General features: G+C 40.6%; 4 protein-coding genes across 5 annotated transcripts; 2 read left to right on the top strand and 2 right to left on the bottom strand.

The window, feature by feature from the left end:
• The first annotated feature begins 1,135 nt into the window (after window positions 1-1,135).
• LOC128734513 (presequence protease, mitochondrial) lies at window positions 1,136-4,653 on the top strand. The gene is made up of 4 exons (XM_053828754.1): window positions 1,136-1,328; window positions 1,398-2,277; window positions 2,330-3,394; window positions 3,451-4,653. Exons 2-4 carry the CDS (start codon window positions 1,412-1,414, stop codon window positions 4,547-4,549), a joined length of 3,030 nt encoding a protein of 1,009 aa, XP_053684729.1. The 5' UTR covers window positions 1,136-1,328; window positions 1,398-1,411; the 3' UTR covers window positions 4,550-4,653.
• A 4,583-nt stretch (window positions 4,654-9,236) lies between these two features.
• On the bottom strand, window positions 9,237-11,238 carry LOC128735011 (eukaryotic translation initiation factor 3 subunit J). Its single transcript, XM_053829463.1, has 6 exons — window positions 11,085-11,238; window positions 10,819-10,910; window positions 10,533-10,643; window positions 10,164-10,467; window positions 9,964-10,103; window positions 9,237-9,904 (listed from the first exon to the last, which is right to left on the bottom strand). Exons 1-6 carry the CDS (start codon window positions 11,098-11,100, stop codon window positions 9,842-9,844), a joined length of 726 nt encoding a protein of 241 aa, XP_053685438.1. The 5' UTR covers window positions 11,101-11,238; the 3' UTR covers window positions 9,237-9,841.
• A 514-nt stretch (window positions 11,239-11,752) lies between these two features.
• Window positions 11,753-15,325, top strand: LOC128734080 (solute carrier family 12 member 8). Its single transcript, XM_053828080.1, has 5 exons — window positions 11,753-12,245; window positions 12,302-13,769; window positions 13,848-14,126; window positions 14,193-14,371; window positions 14,431-15,325. The coding sequence occupies exons 1-5, from the start codon at window positions 12,205-12,207 to the stop codon at window positions 14,588-14,590; spliced, it is 2,127 nt and encodes a 708-aa protein (XP_053684055.1). The 5' UTR covers window positions 11,753-12,204; the 3' UTR covers window positions 14,591-15,325.
• A 413-nt stretch (window positions 15,326-15,738) lies between these two features.
• On the bottom strand, window positions 15,739-17,169 carry LOC128737204 (survival of motor neuron-related-splicing factor 30-like). Of its 2 annotated transcripts, XM_053831796.1 has the most exons (6): window positions 17,150-17,169; window positions 17,041-17,089; window positions 16,706-16,962; window positions 16,485-16,631; window positions 16,062-16,408; window positions 15,739-16,000 (listed from the first exon to the last, which is right to left on the bottom strand). In XM_053831796.1, the coding sequence occupies exons 2-5, from the start codon at window positions 17,080-17,082 to the stop codon at window positions 16,138-16,140; spliced, it is 717 nt and encodes a 238-aa protein (XP_053687771.1). In that variant the 5' UTR covers window positions 17,083-17,089; window positions 17,150-17,169; the 3' UTR covers window positions 15,739-16,000; window positions 16,062-16,137. The 2 variants fall into 2 exon arrangements, with proteins under 2 accessions (XP_053687771.1, XP_053687770.1); XM_053831795.1 differs by lacking the exons at window positions 15,739-16,000; window positions 17,150-17,169 and having other exon boundaries at window positions 16,031-16,408; window positions 17,041-17,147.
• Between the last annotated feature and the right edge of the window lie 570 nt (window positions 17,170-17,739).

The raw sequence follows: 17,739 nt of genomic DNA, 5'->3' as shown, positions 1-17,739 counted from the left end.
AACACCCATTCTGTTTGCTTAAATGTTTGATTAACAAGTATTGAAATAATTATGAAATCTACTTAAGCTATTGTCACGCACCTTGAATATTATACTCGGATACAGTGTGTATAAAGCTTTGCAATGCATTTTACACTGATTAAGTTCAAAGATATATCCACGGATATATCGCTCTATTATGCAAAACTGATGTAAATAAAACTGAAACGGATTATGTTGAAAACAATCAAGTCACACTGCTACAGCATATTGCTTCGTAGCAAGTGCTGGCAGTTTTTGTACACTGATGCCAAATCGTTGGCTTTAGTTTCCGCGTATCTCTTACTGTGAGTCAAGGGGTTTCCAACAGCAATGTTTACTACGCACCTTTGAAAAAAGTTACTTTTGATTACTTTACTGATTACCTCTGATTACCAGTAATCAATCTTTTGCGATTACTATAAATTAATCATGATTACCAATGATTACTTAAGCCTAGTATCCAGCTGAAAAGAAAATAGCTCAAGAAAAAATCCTTGTATTTACCAAAGAAATTTTGACAACTGCAAGGCAAGCAGTTATCTGTCATTTTTTCTTGTGGTAATAATTGCGCCGGATATTATTCCGTACGGAAAAGTGACGTTTCAATTCACTGGCATGTAAAACTGCGCCATCTGAAAGTAAAACAATATTTCTTGTGAGGTGCATACTGGTAAAGAAATCGCAAACGGAAAATCTTTTCTTCAGCATTTCTTGGCCTATCTTTTTGCCCATTTCTTTTCAGGTCGATACTAGACTTCAGGATTATCATTGATTACTTTACTGATTACCATTGATTACCTAATTAATTCGTAAATGATTACAAAAGTAATCTCTGATTACTACGCACTTATACGCCTTACTGGAAACCCCTTGCTGTGAGTATTTCTAATGAAAATAGGACCTATGGCTCTGAGTTTTGTGCAGTCCGCACCTATCATTCAATTACTTTGAATTTAGGTGTGGTGTAAAGTGGTAAATGGTGTAAATGTCATATGCACTCACTCTCGCACCTCACTCCATATTTTTTAGATACTCTATTTTTTTACATCTAAACAGGCTCCACTCAGAAACAGCATAATTTAATATTATTAAATCTTATCTTCAGTCCTAGAAATTTCAGAACTTCTCGAAAACTAGCAAAATTTTCTTTGTAATTTAATTTACAAAGTAACCTTTATTAGACTACCGTCGGTTTTGTGTCAAAAGTGCGGAAAAGTTCGTCAAGAAACCCGGATTACTGATGAGAAAAAATATACGTGGATTGTGAAATTTACCAAAACACTACTGAGCGTAACATAGATCGTAAAGTACGCAGATATTGATTTTACGATTATATAAGCATTATTTTAACCGGCTTTTTTTTCTTAAACACTCAGCTCACATTTTAAAAATGCTTCGCCAAATAACATGCCGTCAATATCGTAACCTGAAACGGTACTACTCAACTGTATCGGCCCCAAAAGTAAATCCGGCTGTTATTTCAACTGATCGATATAAACCTGGTAGCTATTATAATGGATTCATCTGTACACAATCTCAGTACATTGCGGATTTCAACATGACTGCCTATATGTTTCAACACGAGCGCACCGGATTGGAATATCTGCATATCGATCGAAATGATCCGAACAACGTGTTTTCAGTTAACTTCCGTACTACGCCCTTCGATTCCACTGGTCTTCCGCACATCCTAGAGCACAGTGTCCTTTGCGGTTCTAAACGCTTTCCGGTGCGCGATCCGTTTTTCAAAATGCTGAATCGTAGCATGGCTACTTTTATGAACGCAATGACCGGACCGGACTACACGCTTTATCCATTCTCATCTATGAACGAAGTAGATTACCGCAATCTGCAGTCCATATACCTGGATGCTGTTTTTCGACCAAACCTAAAATACCTGGACTTTCTACAGGAAGGCTGGCGGTTGGAGCCTTGCGATATGAACAACCAACAATCCGATTTGATTTTTAAAGGTGTTGTATATAATGAGATGAAGGGAGCTTTTTCGGAAAATTCAGCTATCTTTGGACAAAGGTTTTTCAATACAATTCTACCGGACCATACTTATGGTTACGTGTCCGGTGGTGACCCCCTGGAGATACCTAAATTGACACACCAAGATTTGGTGAACTTCCACAGTAAATATTATCATCCGAGTAACGCTAGAATTTTTAGCTACGGCAATTTTAATTTGGATAAAACTATGGAGTTTGTGCACCATCAATATCTAAATGATTTCGACAAAATCGACTCCAGGTAAGGCTCTTTTTCTTCCTTTGCAAACTTAGTTAATTTTGTTGGGTTATAGTTACAGTATTATTCCATCCCAAAAACGATGGCAAACGCCGAAAAAGACGCACATCGAAAGTCGATATGATAATATGGGAGCACCGATGGAAAAACAGAATCAAATTGCCATCGGATTTCTAATGCCGGACATAACAAACGTGTATGAATCATTTCTGATGTACATTTTAAGCGAACTGTTGATCAAAGGCCCCAATTCATACTTTTACAAAAGCCTCATTGAGCCAAACATATCTGGTGGCTACAATCAGCTAACCGGCTTCGATCCCAATATCCGAGATACAATGTTCGTTGTAGGTCTGCAAGACGTTGCAGTGGATGACTTCGATCGTGTACAGCAAATATTCGATCGTACGATCGATGAAGCCATCGAAAAAGGCTTTGAGAAAAATCATCTTGAAAGTGTTCTTCATCACATTGAACTGCACATGAAGCATCAGTCCACCAAGTTTGGATTGGGCTTGCTATTTAATTTAACACCTCTTTGGAATCATAATGGAGATTTGATCAAATCACTGAACATAAGCGCGCTGGTGCTTCAGTTAAAAAATAATTTACAGAGAGATCCGCAGTACCTGCAAAAGAAGGTGGAATATTATTTCCGTAACAACGGACACAGGCTGACAATGACCATGTCCCCGGATGAGCATTACGAAAAGAAATTTAGTGACAAAGAAAATAAAAATTTAGTAGAAAAAACGGCCACTCTCACGAATGATGATCGAGCGAGAATTTATACCGAAGGACTTCAATTGTCAGAAGCACAGAAAGCAATCCCAAATACGGAGGTTTTACCTTGTCTTAAGCTTGACGATCTACTCAAATCTAATCAGGAAAATGACGTCAAGTCGCTGATTGTTCAAAATGTTCCGACACAAACATGTAGAGTAGACACTAATGGTGTAACGTATTTCCGCGGCATTCTTAGTGCAAACGAGCTCTCTGAAGAACAAAAGCTGCTACTACCATTGTTTAATGCGACTATCAACCAGTTTGGTACGAAACAGTTAAACTATCGCGATTTTGATCAGTTAATAAACTCAAAAACTGCTGGCATCCATTTCAGGTATTACTTCTTTGATGATTATTGTTCAATGTATAATATGATTATTTTTATTTAAGCACACATCTAGTGGAAGACATTAATGATAACGGCCAGTACGAGTTTGGTGTCTTATTTGGGACGTATGCATTGAACGAAAATGTTTCTGAAATGTTTAACATCTTGCAACAAATCCTGACCGAGATGGACCTGACGGATGTTTCTCGATTTGAAATGTTGCTGGAAAATTACCTGTCGGAACTGTCGGTAGGCATCGCACAGTCAGGTCATTTGTATGCTATGCAAAATGCGAACGGACTAGTCACCGAGTCGGGGCGGCTTCGCGAGCAGCTCATGGGCATCGAACATATATCGTTCATGAAAGAGCTCTCGAAAAATAACAGTCCAGAAAAGATTTTCGAGAAGCTTCGCTCAGTCGCGGACACCCTCTTCCGTAAATCCCACTTGCGATGTGCACTAAATTATGGACTTGATAGTGAAACGAAAATTCTCGCAGAATATAACCGATTCATTAGTAATATACCACCCAGACTACATGGAAAAACGACATTCAACGTTTCCAAACCACTCGCTACACCGGCTAACCATCGGCATACTGTGATGAACATTCCTATCAATTACTGCGCTAAATCAATCGTGACGGTGCCCTATTCTCACTCGGACTATGCACCACTCAAGGTACTGGCAAAGTTTTTGTCAGTCAAGTACCTGTTACCGGTTGTACGCGAACAAAACGGCGCCTACGGGGCGGGAGCAAAGGTTAGCTCTGACGGGTTATTCAATTTCTTCAGTTATCGGGACCCCAACTCACGAGGTACGCTGGACGTATTCGATGCCGCTCACCAGTGGGCTAAACAATCGCTGTCCAATATGGACGAACAAACCCTGTTCGAAGCCAAACTTGGTGTGCTCCAGCAGCTGGATGTACCGATTGCACCTATTGATCGCGGTATGGATTTGTTCCGACACGGGATAAGCGAGCAAATATTTGAAAAGCACCGGGAAGCGGTGTTGTCCGTTAACCGAGAACAACTCACGGAAGTAAGCAATCGCTATCTAAAGCCGTCGACCGGTAAGACGGTAGGAATAAGTATACTGGGTCCTGAGAACGAAGCACTGAAACGTGACGGAGAAAAATGGAGCAAATGTTCACTTTAAACAGGATTTTGTTACCTATAAGTTGTTGATGTAATGGAAAATAAATTTAACTTTAATATGTATTTTGAAAATCGAAACACTTTCGTGGGTCTCAGTTCTAAGTTTGGCACAGGGGGCAAGGCTTCCTCCCAATCCAAAGCGAGTCCGAGTACTAGTAAAAAGAAAACTGCGACCTACATGCAGGGTTGCCACATGCACAGATTATTCTGTGTTTAACAGATATTTGAAAGAAATCGCCTGTACAGAATCTGTATGCATAGATTACAGATTTGCGCCAAATTACACAGATTAAACAGATTTTTGAGTTTTTACATGAGAGTGTAAGAGACGGAAATAGTCAGCAAAATGACTTTCTATCTCTTTCACTCTCATTGTTTTGCATTGGACAGATTTTTGCACAGATATTTTTCTTCGCCGTACAGATTGTCAGATTTTTCCAACAAAAAACACAGAATTATATGTGGCATCCCTGCCTACATGGGGCCTAGACCTAGAGAAGAAAATTAATAAAAATGTATAATACAAGGGCGTTGCAGATAAACCTCCATCATGCGAAAGCAACATTGGACGTACTTTCTAGGAGGCTGTTAACCTGGCTCCGATTTAAGAGCCGTGGGTTTACAAACTTGTAACATGTAAGTTATTCTGTGAAGACAAGTATAACTCACTGAGAGCTGCTGTTTTAGCCAACCCAAACAGTAATTAAATTCTATTGACAGAGTTCATCAAACGAGACGGAAAACGAGGGGAAAATCAGACATTATCGTAGTATTGGCTTACTTTCCTGATGACGTTCTTGAAGTGTCCATTCAAGATATTGCGGCTTTTGTCAAATACTGCAAAGAAGTCATTAAAGATTATCATCGGCTGCGATGTCAAAGCTCGTCATACCTTGTGAGGTAGCACATCAACAATCGAGGTGAGTGTCTTCTAGAATTTTTCTCGTCAAACAATATCGATTTTACTAATAGGGCCAATAAACCAACATTTATAAATGCCATCAGGCAAGAAATCTTCAACCTGACTTAGTGCAGTCCAGTAAATTTCTGAGAAAATACGAAACCGGCACGTGTCGGACGAAGCTTCGCTGTCTGATCATAGATACTACATTTTCGAATGGGCGGCGAGCCTAGTGTCACAGGTTGCATATTGAGATCCAAACAAACCCAACTGAGATCAGTAAGCGCTGGAGCTCGAGTTGAAAAGCTTCACTTTAAGAATAAGGTCGGTTCTTTATTGAGTCTTTGCTAGCTGTTCATCAAGAATTCTCGCCGCTAGCCTGCCGTTTTCCATTCGCTTAAGGGCAACCGACAGCAAGCCTGATATAACCCGTGGTTTATGCGCCTAGGGTAACCAACCTATTTTGGACCCCATCAGCAGCTGTACATAATTTGGACACTTGCATTTGATTTTGCTGTAAGTGTCCAAATTATATACAGCTGCTGAGGGGGTCCAAAATACGTTGGTTACCCTACACTGCATTGCATTCTTTAGTTACCTTACTTAGCTGGTTTGCCTTTCTAAGACAAAGCCTGATGAAAAAAAAAATTTCCTATTTACTCGGTTGTGAGCTACTGCTCTCCAATTCTTCGAAGACCGAGCATTCTCCGCCAGATTTCGCTCCACCTGGTCTAACCATGTTGCTCGCTGCGCTCCTGGTCGTATTGTTCTTACCGGATCTGAGGCAAACACAATATTTGCAGGGTAGTTGTTCAGCATTCTTGCAACATGCCCTACCCATCGTATCCGTCCAGCTTTAGCCACGTTTTGGATACTGGGTTCGCCATAGAGCGGTGCAAGTTTATGGTTCATTCTTCGCCTCTATACCCCGTTTTCCTGTACACCACCGAAGATCGTTCCTAGCATTCGCAGGTCCTCGAGCATTGTCCAAGTTTCATGGCCGTAGAGAACAACCGGTCTAATTAGCGTCTTGTACATGGTGCACTTTGTACGGGGGCTTAGACTGCTCGGCCACAATAGCTTGGGAAGCCCTGGAGTCATTGCCTGCCGTTACCAGTAAGCCAAGGTAGATAAATTCGTCATAACACCGTCGGTTCATAACACCTTGTAGCACTATATTCAACAGCAGGCATTAGAAACCATCATTTTGACGAAGCCCTCTATGTAATTCGAATGAACTTGACAATCCACCCGAAATTCGAAGACAGCACTGTATACCCATCGTAGATTGAATCAATTTGATGGGCTTCCTGGGGAAGCTGTTCTTGTCAATGGTATTCCACAGCTCTTTCCGGTCGATGGTATCATATGCGGCTTTGAAGTCAACGAACAAATGGTGCCTGCGAACTCTGTATTCTTCAGTTTACTGTCTAGATTATAGGATCTTACGGTGAAAGATACCTCGGCAAAGGTAACTCTTCTTCATCGTCCTCGTTTCGAGGCTGTAGGATGCCACATGAAGAATTAATAGCAACAGCCGTAAACGAACTACACTGGTTAGTGGATAAAACTGAAGCGAAGAAAATTTATTCCATATAGTTTTACATATAGGTTGCTAAGTTTTGGATGATCTGACTGGCTTCTGCTTCTAACACTCCTCCTTAGACACACCAATCATTTCGTCCACTCGAAGTTTCCACTCCTAGCAGCACGGTTGAGTCCTCGTTGACGGCCGAGCGTATCATACTCCATCCGTTGTCGAGGGTTAAAGCATCTAGCTCCACGGAGGAAGGTAGAGCTCATCCAGTAAGCGTAGTTTTCGGCAACTGGCGGGTTGACTGCCGAATGTGTAAGCGTGGGAGGCCTTATCGCGAGGTATAAACCGTCGGTAGTTTTAAGCGCACGTGTACTGCTGCTAGGTCCGAGTCGATGTCCGCACCCCGTAGGGAGCGTACATTGGTGATGTTCGAAAAAAAAAACCGGCCCTCGATGAGAATATGGTCGATTTGGTTTGAAGTTCGTTGGACAGGTAGATATCTTTGTGGGGAAAGAAAGTGCTTCTGGTCACCAAGCCTCGGGAAGCTGCAAAGTTGATGCATCGCTGGCGTGGGTTCGTGCAGGCTATTTGACTCGATCACAGGTCTAGGAGACGTTATTGCGGACCTCATAATTTGTGTTCGTAATATTTGAACAGCATTTTTGACATTTGCTAAATACATCGCACGTTTTCTTTCTGTACGTTCGCGGGGTTCACGGTAAAACTAAAGAAACGTACGGAAAGAAAACGTGCGATGTATTTAGGAAATGCCAAAAATGCTGTCCAAATATTACGAACCCCGTCCGCCATTATGGCTCGTAAAAAGCTAAATACATTGCTTCCCTGCCGACCTAGGCATTCATATCCCCGATGACGATCTTCATGTCCCGTCGTGAGCATGAGCAGCTGTCGTTCGTTGCCTCCAGCTGCGCATAGAACGCTTCCTTCTTGTCGTCGGGTCTACCTTCGTGTAGACAATGCACGTTTATGATGGTGTAGTTGAAGAAACGACCTTTTATCCTCAACACGCACATCCTCTCGCTGATCGCTTTCCAGTCCATTACGCGATCCTGCATTTTGTCCAACGCTACGAAACCCGTTCCCAGCTCGTTGGTCGCTCCTCCGCTCTGGAAATATTTAGCTTTGCCGCCACGGATCCTACACACCTTCTCGCTTTTGCGACAGATCTCCTGCAGTGCCACGATGCCAAACTTTCGAGGTCCTAACTGATCGAGCAGCACCTTGTCGCCATCAACGAAATTTAGCGATCTGCAGTTCCAGGTACCAAGTCTCCATTCCATGTCCTTATTTCGTCGCCTTTGTCCATGCCGAATGTTCCCAGTAGAATTTTTTGACACTTTTTAGTTTTAGTTTAGTGAGTTTTTAGATAGGTAGCCGTACTAGGACTTACGCTACCGAGTCTCGTGATGGGGCTGCCATCTTACAGTGTCGAGACAACACTGTTCCTCCTTCCCTGTCAGTATACGACCTTAGTTTCCACCAGTTGGTTACCCGATCTCCGCTAAGGTTGCTCGTATAAAGGAACCAGAAACGCTCGATGCTTCGTTCGTACTGCCAGCTCTACCCCGTAGTGAAGAAGCTAAACATGGTGAAGCACTTCATATCCGCCGAATAGCACCAATTTGGCAATTACAACATCCTCCCCCATGAGAAAGGCGAAAGCGTTGAACGAAAACCTGGTTCCGGCCACTGACGATGAAGACCGCGTGCAAAGTGAACCGGCTAAATGGTGAAAAAGTACTGGATGAAAATGTACATTTTTATACGGAAGCATCAATCAATGCTGGCTGTATCTGAGTAGCATGCAATCGCCCAGCGAACGGTTGAAGGCGCTAGTAAAAACATCTTTCCGGCGAAGCACGATGTGGTGGTCATAATGGGCGACAAAAACTAGTTAGGCGGCAACGACTGACAGAGGACCGAGTACTTTACGTCCCCCACCAAGAAGATAAGCGATGACGTCAAGTATATCTTCCCAAAGAAGATGCTTCTTTGGCTACCGATCAGTGACAAGGTTCAAGCCGCTGTTGTTTCGTTCGGGGTTTACGGTAAATGAGGAGATACAAAAATGTTAAGCCTGGAAAACACTGATTTAGAAAACAAGGGGCGCCAAATCGGGTTTCCGCCAAGGGCGCCACAATGTAACGCTACGAATCTGGTGAAACACCCTTTAAGGCTAATACAAGCTTTCAATATATCAAACGGAGAAAAAAAACGATTTAGTTTTGACAATGAACCCAAACTTCTTTTATTTACATCAAGTAGGCTCAATCCCAAAAAGACTGATTCAAGAACAATTCATTCAGCCGCAAATGATACGCTAGTATGCGCAATGCTTTGCGATTGCTTGCGCTCTGAACCTGTCTATTTCCCTTTTTCTATATCTTCCTGTAGTGATTTTATTTACTCGCTTTCTTATATCACTACTCTGCCCATCAGCGTTATAAATCTGTTAAAAAACGAACTTTCTAAAATATTGAACAGTTTAATGTTGTCTTGCCTTACTAACGTCACAATGAAACAGAGATGCAAAACAAGCTGGCTGTAAAATGATTCATACTTTGCTAACTTTAATGATTACGTGTGTTTTGATTTGATAATTTTAATAAGAAGCTTTAAAAGCTAAACGTTTTCTATGGAGCTGCTAGATGCCTAAAATGGTTATAGTAGAGCAAACAAGTCTCAACGATTATTCCTGCACTTGATTAACCGTTAACAATATACCCATTGTTTGGTTGAAAATAAATTTCTCATATCTTTTATCCCAATTAATCACTTTTCTTTAGAAATATGACTAAATTGACCACAAACACTGTCTGTCTTCGAAGTGAATGTTACATGAAATCGTCGTACTCGTCGTAATCATCGTACTTTGTTGGATATTCATCAAAGTTTTGCTGTGAATTGAAACATTTAAAATATTACTATTGCAGTACAATTATTACAGAATACTTACATTTTCACCATCCATTCGCAGTCTAGCCTTAATTTTACCACCTTTACTCTTTTTGGGCTTGTCACCTTTTTCCAATTTTTGCTTTTCGAGGTACAAATTATCCAAAGCTCCTTTCACTTTTCTTATATTAGCAGATGGCACTGGAAAAAGATACGTGAATAATTCCTATTTTAGATGATTTTTTTTTCTTTAATACTCACAACTAGCAAATATTTTCATGACTAGCTCCTCGAGGAAATTTGGATATTCCGGGTTGCTTTTATAATCGGAGAACTTCTTACTGATAGCATCAGCCAGTTCGGTAAATTCCTCCTTTGTAGTAGGATGCATTCCATCAATTCCACCGACTAGGGTAGTCACTCCGAAGGTTTCCATGGCATTCTTTAAGTCCGACTCTTCCTGCAACTTCTGGAGTCGAAGTTTCTCGGCTAGCTTTTGCTCTGGAGTCGCATTTTCTTCTGCCAATTCTTGTTTCCGTCGTTCCAGTTCCTCTTGTTTTAGCTTCTAAAATACGAAAATAAAGACTATTAATAAACCTCATATTGTTTTTTAACTCTTGATTGTTCTACTTCTTTTTCAGCAATTTTTTGTTGAAGAGTTTTCTTCGGTTTAGCTTTTGGGGTTTCGACCTTTTCTTCATCCTTTTTTTCTTCTACTTCATCCTCGTCTTCCCAGCTGTCCTGTTTTCGAAAATGCCAAGAAAAGCAAAAAAGGAATTCAAACATTTTTGTTTGATGTGATTATTTCCTCCTCAGTGCTGCAAGCAGCACTGCTCAACAACAAACAAAAAAAGAACCTTCCACACTTGCTTCAACACAAAAAAAAATCAAAATCATCGAAACGCATGGAACTTACCTTTACTTCTTCTTCTTCGTCCTCGCCGTCCCATTTATTGGCAACTGGTTTTTTTGCTGGCGGTATCAGCTTCCCCTGCTCGCTTAGTTGCTCTGAAAGTAAACGTAATACAACATATTATATATGATATAATAAACCATTGTGCTCGAAACGTTTTCTACTTTGTACATCAAAGTTTCGAGGACACGCATCTCGTGCTGAAGGAGCAGCCTGATTGCGAAATTTTCTGACCTCTCTTTGGATGAGTTTTTTAGCAAGTTACTTACCCCAATCTTCTTCCATTGTAAGCAGTAATGAATGGTCTGCGATTTAAGCATAAATTAGATAGATTTTTTATGAAATAACGAGATTTTCTTGCGATATTTACTAAGCCGAACACAAAGAGCGAAAGTATCGTCGTGGTAACTTTTTTCTTACAATTTTTATCTTTGGTGGTCTTACGGTGCAATACCAACAGCTGCCAGATTAATTTTCAAAACATCAGAATTGGTGTCTACAAAGTTTGCATCGAGGATATTGCAAATATTTTCGGAAATTGCAATCTTTAAAGTTTCGTATCTATCTATTGTTTCTGTTTTGAAACAAGTCCAACTTTGCATCTAATGTAACAATTTGTTCAAACCTGTTTTAGGTTTCAAACACCTCCAATTTGAAATCAGTAATTTGCAGCCTTCAAAAAACTGTTAAAATGGCAGCTTTGTTAACAGTGTCTTTCAATTTTGACAGTCGTTAGTTGTACCGGTTACACCGCAACCAAGGGGTTTCCAACTTTAGTATTACAGTAATTACAACGCATAATAAGTGAAATAAAATTTTAAATTTAGCGTGCAATGATGCAAATCCTCCGGTCTGTCAAAAACGTCAAAAAACTTGACGTTTTGCTACAAAATTTCAGATGTATTTATAGCAGAAGATTGGCAAAGGTACGCAAAAACCAAAAAGTTTGCAGCTGGACTTTGTTGCCGTCACGAGAATCAAGTAAAAAGAAATCATTTTTTGTTGTTTTATAGTAGTGTAACTGGTTAAAAACCAGCGGGTTTTCCCGAGACGCGTATGCAAAACTCTTATCAGGTGCGCAGTGAAGTAAAACCCTCACCTGTATAGATCAATACGTGGCTAGAAGAAAGTGCTGTTAGGAAATGTTTTAACATGACATCACGACATTTACTGTAGATCGATGATGATGACGATAATGATAAATACATGAAGTGTATGCGGTGCACTTGTCCATCGAGATTTGAGAAGAAAATTTCTGTTTATGTTTTTGATACTAAGTGAAACAACCGTGAAACTGCTAAGTGAAATTTAAAATTAGCAAAAGTAAGTTTTCGGACGAAAGGACGTTTACCATTAGTCACCAGGCATACTGTTCGCAATTACCGAATAATGCCGGATAACACCAATCGAAGCACGGTTGATTGGTCTAGGTCAGTGTATGATTTTACTTGCTAAACTTTAACACCATTTGCACTGACTTTTTTAGATACGGGTTGGGGAATGATGATTCATCCCCAACGGAGCGGACAAGAACGCGAGGTCACACAGGTGGTTTCGTTGACCTTGGAAACGAATACGACTACGGCGCCGGAGGACATCACGCATCAGGACGAGATGAAATTTTTGCCGAAGACCAAGGAGAAAAACCTTGGTGGAGAAGTAACTTTTTCATTTCACAGCCAGTGCTGTTCGGAACATGGGATGGAGTGTTTACGTCCTGTTTGATCAACATATTTGGTGTAATTGTTTTCTTACGTTCCGGATGGATCGTGGCGGAAGCCGGTATCATGCATGCGGTACTGATAATCTTTTGCGCGGTAGCAATTGCGCTGGTATCCGTTCTGTCTGCCGTTGGAATCTGCGAACGATGTCGAGTGGAAAGCGGTGGTGTTTATTTTTTAATTGCGCACACTCTTGGTTCCAGATTCGGCGGTTCGCTAGGATTGTTGTACTGTTTTGGACAAGCAGTGGGCTGTGCGTTGAACGTACTCGGTTTCGGCGAATCTATGGCTGGTCTTGTTGGGCTGGAAGGAAACAAGTGGGCCATTCGCTCTTTCGCGATTGCCGCCGTGCTGCTGCTTGGAGTTATAAATGTAGCAGGAGTGAAATGGGTTGTGAAGCTGCAGTTTGCTTTGCTGATTATCTTGCTCATATCGGCTCTTAATTTTATGGTTGGAAGTTTCACCGGAGAGGATCCTGAGCATGGATTTGATGGATGGGGCCACGGAAACATGGCGCTTAACCTGTGGCCTGAATATAGTTCAGGGACAAGTTGGTTTACAGTCTTTGGAGTGTTCTTTCCAACCATTACGGGTATTTTATCCGGCATAAATATGAGCGGAGATTTGCGTGCACCGTCAACAGATATACCGAACGGAACACTCGCTGCTCTAAGCACGTCTACTTTCTTATATATGGTGTTTATACTGTTTCTTGGAGCGACTTGTCAAAGAGCTCATCTTCTAACGGACTTCATGATCGCGGCTAAAGTGTCGGCGATTCCTTTCCTTCTACTTGCTGGTATTTACGTTTCGAGTATGTCTTCTTGCCTGGGTGCCATGTATGGCACGCCCCGAGTGTTACAAAGTATTGCAAATGAGAATGTAATTCCCGGAATCGGTAAGCTTGGTATGGGTCGCGGTCCGAACAAAGTTCCCCTCTATGCTATGGCTGTCGTGGCTTCAGTCACTACTGCATTTATCATCGTCGGTGATATAAACACGTTAGCTCCGATTGTTACAATGCCTTTCTTGCTGACATACGCATGCATTGACTATTCGTACTTTGCGTTGGCACAAACTTTTGACCTACAGAACGCTCGAGAGGAACGGTTCCGAATACAAGCGCAGAGTCCATTGTACGAAACAAGAAATTATGGTGCAGCGGGAGACTACCATGACAATAATGATTTGGACCAATTGTTTCCGGAGAGAACCAGACACAAGAATCTATCGGTGAGTTGATACATTCATTTGCGGTTTACATTTGTAGCTCTACAGCGCTAGAGATAATTTAATTGTAACGGTTTTTAGAGCCCTGCCAACTCTCCTCATCATGTGCCTTCAACAACTGCCAAAGCTGAGCCCACTGCAAACGGGACAGCTGGCAGCAGCAGTTATCCAAACGGTGGACTGTCCAACAGTACGTCTATCAACAGTGAGGTGATTTTTCGCGACGGAACCAACAGCACGGGTACTAACTCGCTAGACCAAGCTGACGATGAACCGATTGCTCCTATTCGTCCTCCGATTCACTCCAAGACGAAAAACTGGTACTCTGGTTTTTGTAATCGATGGGCTTCCCTGTTGGGGGTAGGTTTGATAATCTTACTCCCAATTATTGGCTAGGCTAATGAATAAAACTATTCAATATTTTAGGCGGGCATCAAGGTGTTTGTGATGATGCTTGTAAACTGGGTATTTGCCCTAATTTGTATGGTCACCGTATTTGTAGTATGGTTCTACGTAGGAACCGCGAATCCTGCCGTCAAACCTGGGTTAGCTCACGAGTTCCGGTTTTTCGTTTGGTTAAAGAATGGCGTCTTCAGATGCTTTGGGTTGGTAGCTCTAGGCATTTGCTTGAGGTTTTGGAATGTATCGTTATTTCCCATTGTAGAAAACGAGTTCATGATTATGAGCAGGTAGTGGTGACGCCATCATGTCCAAACGTTCCTTTGGCGGCCGCTCAACTAAACGAAGAGAACGAAGACTTTGCCTCGCGACGACGATACCATCAATCAGCTGTGGTCCACGGACACTACGTAGACGACGTGTGAACGCCAAACAACCGATTAGCCTGCTTTACTCAGTTGCAAAACAACAAACAACTGTTCAACACACGTAACATACCGAAAATATTTTTTTTCTGCAGTAGTTAGAAAGATAGGAACAATATTTGTACATTTATAAATAGATACAGAACAAAAATTTGTCAGTTGACCACCAAAGCGAACCAATAGTCTGAAGCGACAACTTAAGTAAAAAGTATTTGAAGCAAAATCAAAAAATCGATAAGAAAACTTTTTTTTATAATTACAAAAATTACGCGCAATCTTTAAGCAATAAGTGTGAGATATTGGTCAAGTACCGCCGTCGAGTCGTTTAACGTTCTGCTATTGTAAATACCGTATTTTTCCTAGTAACGTCTTAATTTACGATTAAAGTTTATTTATCGAGATGACACTTATTCAAACTACTACTTTACGTACCACTAACTACTACTGATACCAGTGTACTAAAGATTTGTTGAGATTTGCAGCCGGATTAATAATTTATAACCTGAAATAGTTTCATAAGCGCATATCTGTAATACACTTAAGTGTTAATAGCATCTAAGAGAACCAACTGTGTAATACACTTATACAATAATGTACGTCCTCAGCATTTAGCAAACATCATATGATTATTTTATCTCCGATAATTACGTTTCGTATCGGTTACGGTATTAAATGCAATTATTTCTTCTAGCTTTCTTGTTCCTTATTCCTATCAATTTTTGTCATTCCTTTTTATGAGAGTTTATTAATAATAATAATAATAATAATAATAATAGATGTTTATAATTATTATTGTTGAGTTGCGTTTATTTGTAGATTTTTAGGCAAATACTACGTTTCTATCATTAATCAAGACCTCATTTCCCTTTACCTCATTTCATTTGCACGAAGCTTGACTTGCTATGAGTGGCTATCAATGAAGAAAGACTTTTGACCGCGTCATTTTCCGATTTACCATTGGATGTTCCGTTCTTGGACAACTAAAGAAAAGGGGGGAAACAATGAGATACTTAAAAAAGCATTTAAGAGTTTATCTAGTTTATTTGTGGAAACAAGATCTATTGTTTTTCATACATTATTGTTTTCCATTCGAAAACCTTGCTAAAGCGAGACCAAATTGAAAAAGTTCTTTTTTTCTTTTCCATGACCCCAATTTTAAACCGGGGTTTCTCAACTTTCATCGAATTTGTCGCTGGTAAGCTGGGTGACTGTGGGTAAGTGGCTGGGCAAGTGGCTTAGACAAAAACTAATATTCTAAGCACTAACCACAATACTATGTCGAGAGCAAATTCACAGATGTCTCACTAAAGGAAGGTTTTCCGTGAATATTTTCGTAAAAACTATTCCGTTTGGATCAAAACTTTCACGATTAATGCAGCAGCGGATGCGCTGTAGATGTTTCGAAGAAAACTACGACAAAAGCCATGTATTTTAGTTTCGTAGAGCGTTTTTTATTATTTTATATATTTACCAGCTAAGAATATTGGATAATCCGATAGAGCGCAAGTATGTTACGTAGAAAACATTCAATAAACAAGCCCTGCCACCTACACCCCTTTGCGATACTTTTCCCCGTGGGTGAACTCGGTCATCGGTTTACCCGAAACGCCACAGGTGCCGATTCCGACCCGCCCATTTACATTTTCCGGCGAGGCGAATATGCTTTTACACTTTACACCAGTCTTTTTGGTGTTCTTCGCTGCAAATTGAAGCCATTTGTTTTTCTCCGACTCTCGTTCTTCTTCAAGTTCCTTGAAACGTTGTTGCTTCTTTTGTTTTTTCTTCTTGAGATATTCTTTCTGGTTCGGTCGCATTCGCCTAGAACGAAAGGATGATTATTACATAGCCGCTAAAAGTATATGCTATACTTTTTATACTTTTATATGCTACTTACTTGTTACTATTTGAAGGGAATACTTCGTTACGGATCTTCCTTTCCTTTAGTTCCGCTATAACAGTCGTACTCCGATTCTGATAAGCATCGAATACAACACTGACTTCCCCATTATCTGTAATTGCTTCGATGGTAGCATCGTAATATCTGCAAAACAAAAACAGAAACTGACGTAAGTATCTCTGGTACAAATAGACAAAGTTTTAGCATTAGTAACTTACTGCCCATCTTCGATCCACTTGGCGGAGCACTTGTCGCCAACTTTCCATATAACGAGAGGTTTAGAGGGTTTCTTTTCTGCGGCAGAAAATGCATCAAAATAGCTCGTGCTGGCCGGCTCTACGTATGCACTCTTTTTCTGTTCAGCTTCCTGCTGGGCGCGAATCAGATCCTTCGTTAGATCAATGACTTCTTCCAAATCCTGTTTGAGCTTTAGTAACTCCGAATTTTCCGGATCCGTGAGTAAAGCAGCTTCAACCTAGAATTGAAAACAAAGTAAACACAGCGTCAGAAAAACAATAATGAATGCTTTTTTTGCATGCAATGCCATACGTACCTGTTGAAGCTGCAGTTTATAGTTTTGTAAATCATCGGCCATTATCTGGCTGTAAAGAAATATAAACTTTTATATTTTCGAAAATGGAAAATGTCGCAAAACGATTTACTACGAATACTGGTTTAAAAAACTTGACTCCTCGACCCATAAGCTTGAAATGAAGCTTAGACGTCTTGTTGACAGTTTATATCACACTCTTAAAAAAGTTGACCTGTAAATAAGTCAGATATAGGTAAAAAATTATTTGGGTAAAAAATTCAACCATATTTACTTGCTACCTACACACTAAATCGGTTCGGTAAAATTTTACCGAAATCTATAAACAGCAGAACCACAGAACAGAAGTGGAAGTAGAAATCCAAACTCGTACATGGTACCTTCTACAGATACTAGCGAACCTGGCGGTAGCGAGTCACTTTTTTCCACGAAAACACACGAACGCATACGAATGCACACGAAAGCATGTGAAAGCTGCTATGCGATTGGCAGCGAGCGTTCTGCTTATATTGCTTTTATTTGCTTCTATGCGAAAACCTTCCCAAAGAAAAATAAAAACAAAAAAGATTCTGTTACCAGTTTTGATCGCCGAATCGTTCGGACTTCCAGTTCTGTTCTGTGGCAGAACGTTCGGTAAATTTTTTTAATGCACCAAACATTATATAAATCTCGCGTCACTTTTGATTTCGTCCAATGTAACAA

Source organism: Sabethes cyaneus, chromosome 2 (assembly GCF_943734655.1).
Source record: "Sabethes cyaneus chromosome 2, idSabCyanKW18_F2, whole genome shotgun sequence".
NCBI lineage: Eukaryota > Metazoa > Arthropoda > Insecta > Diptera > Culicidae > Sabethes > Sabethes cyaneus.
The sequence above is the reverse complement of the archived record's forward strand: the minus strand, read 5'-3'. Positions and strand labels throughout refer to the sequence as shown.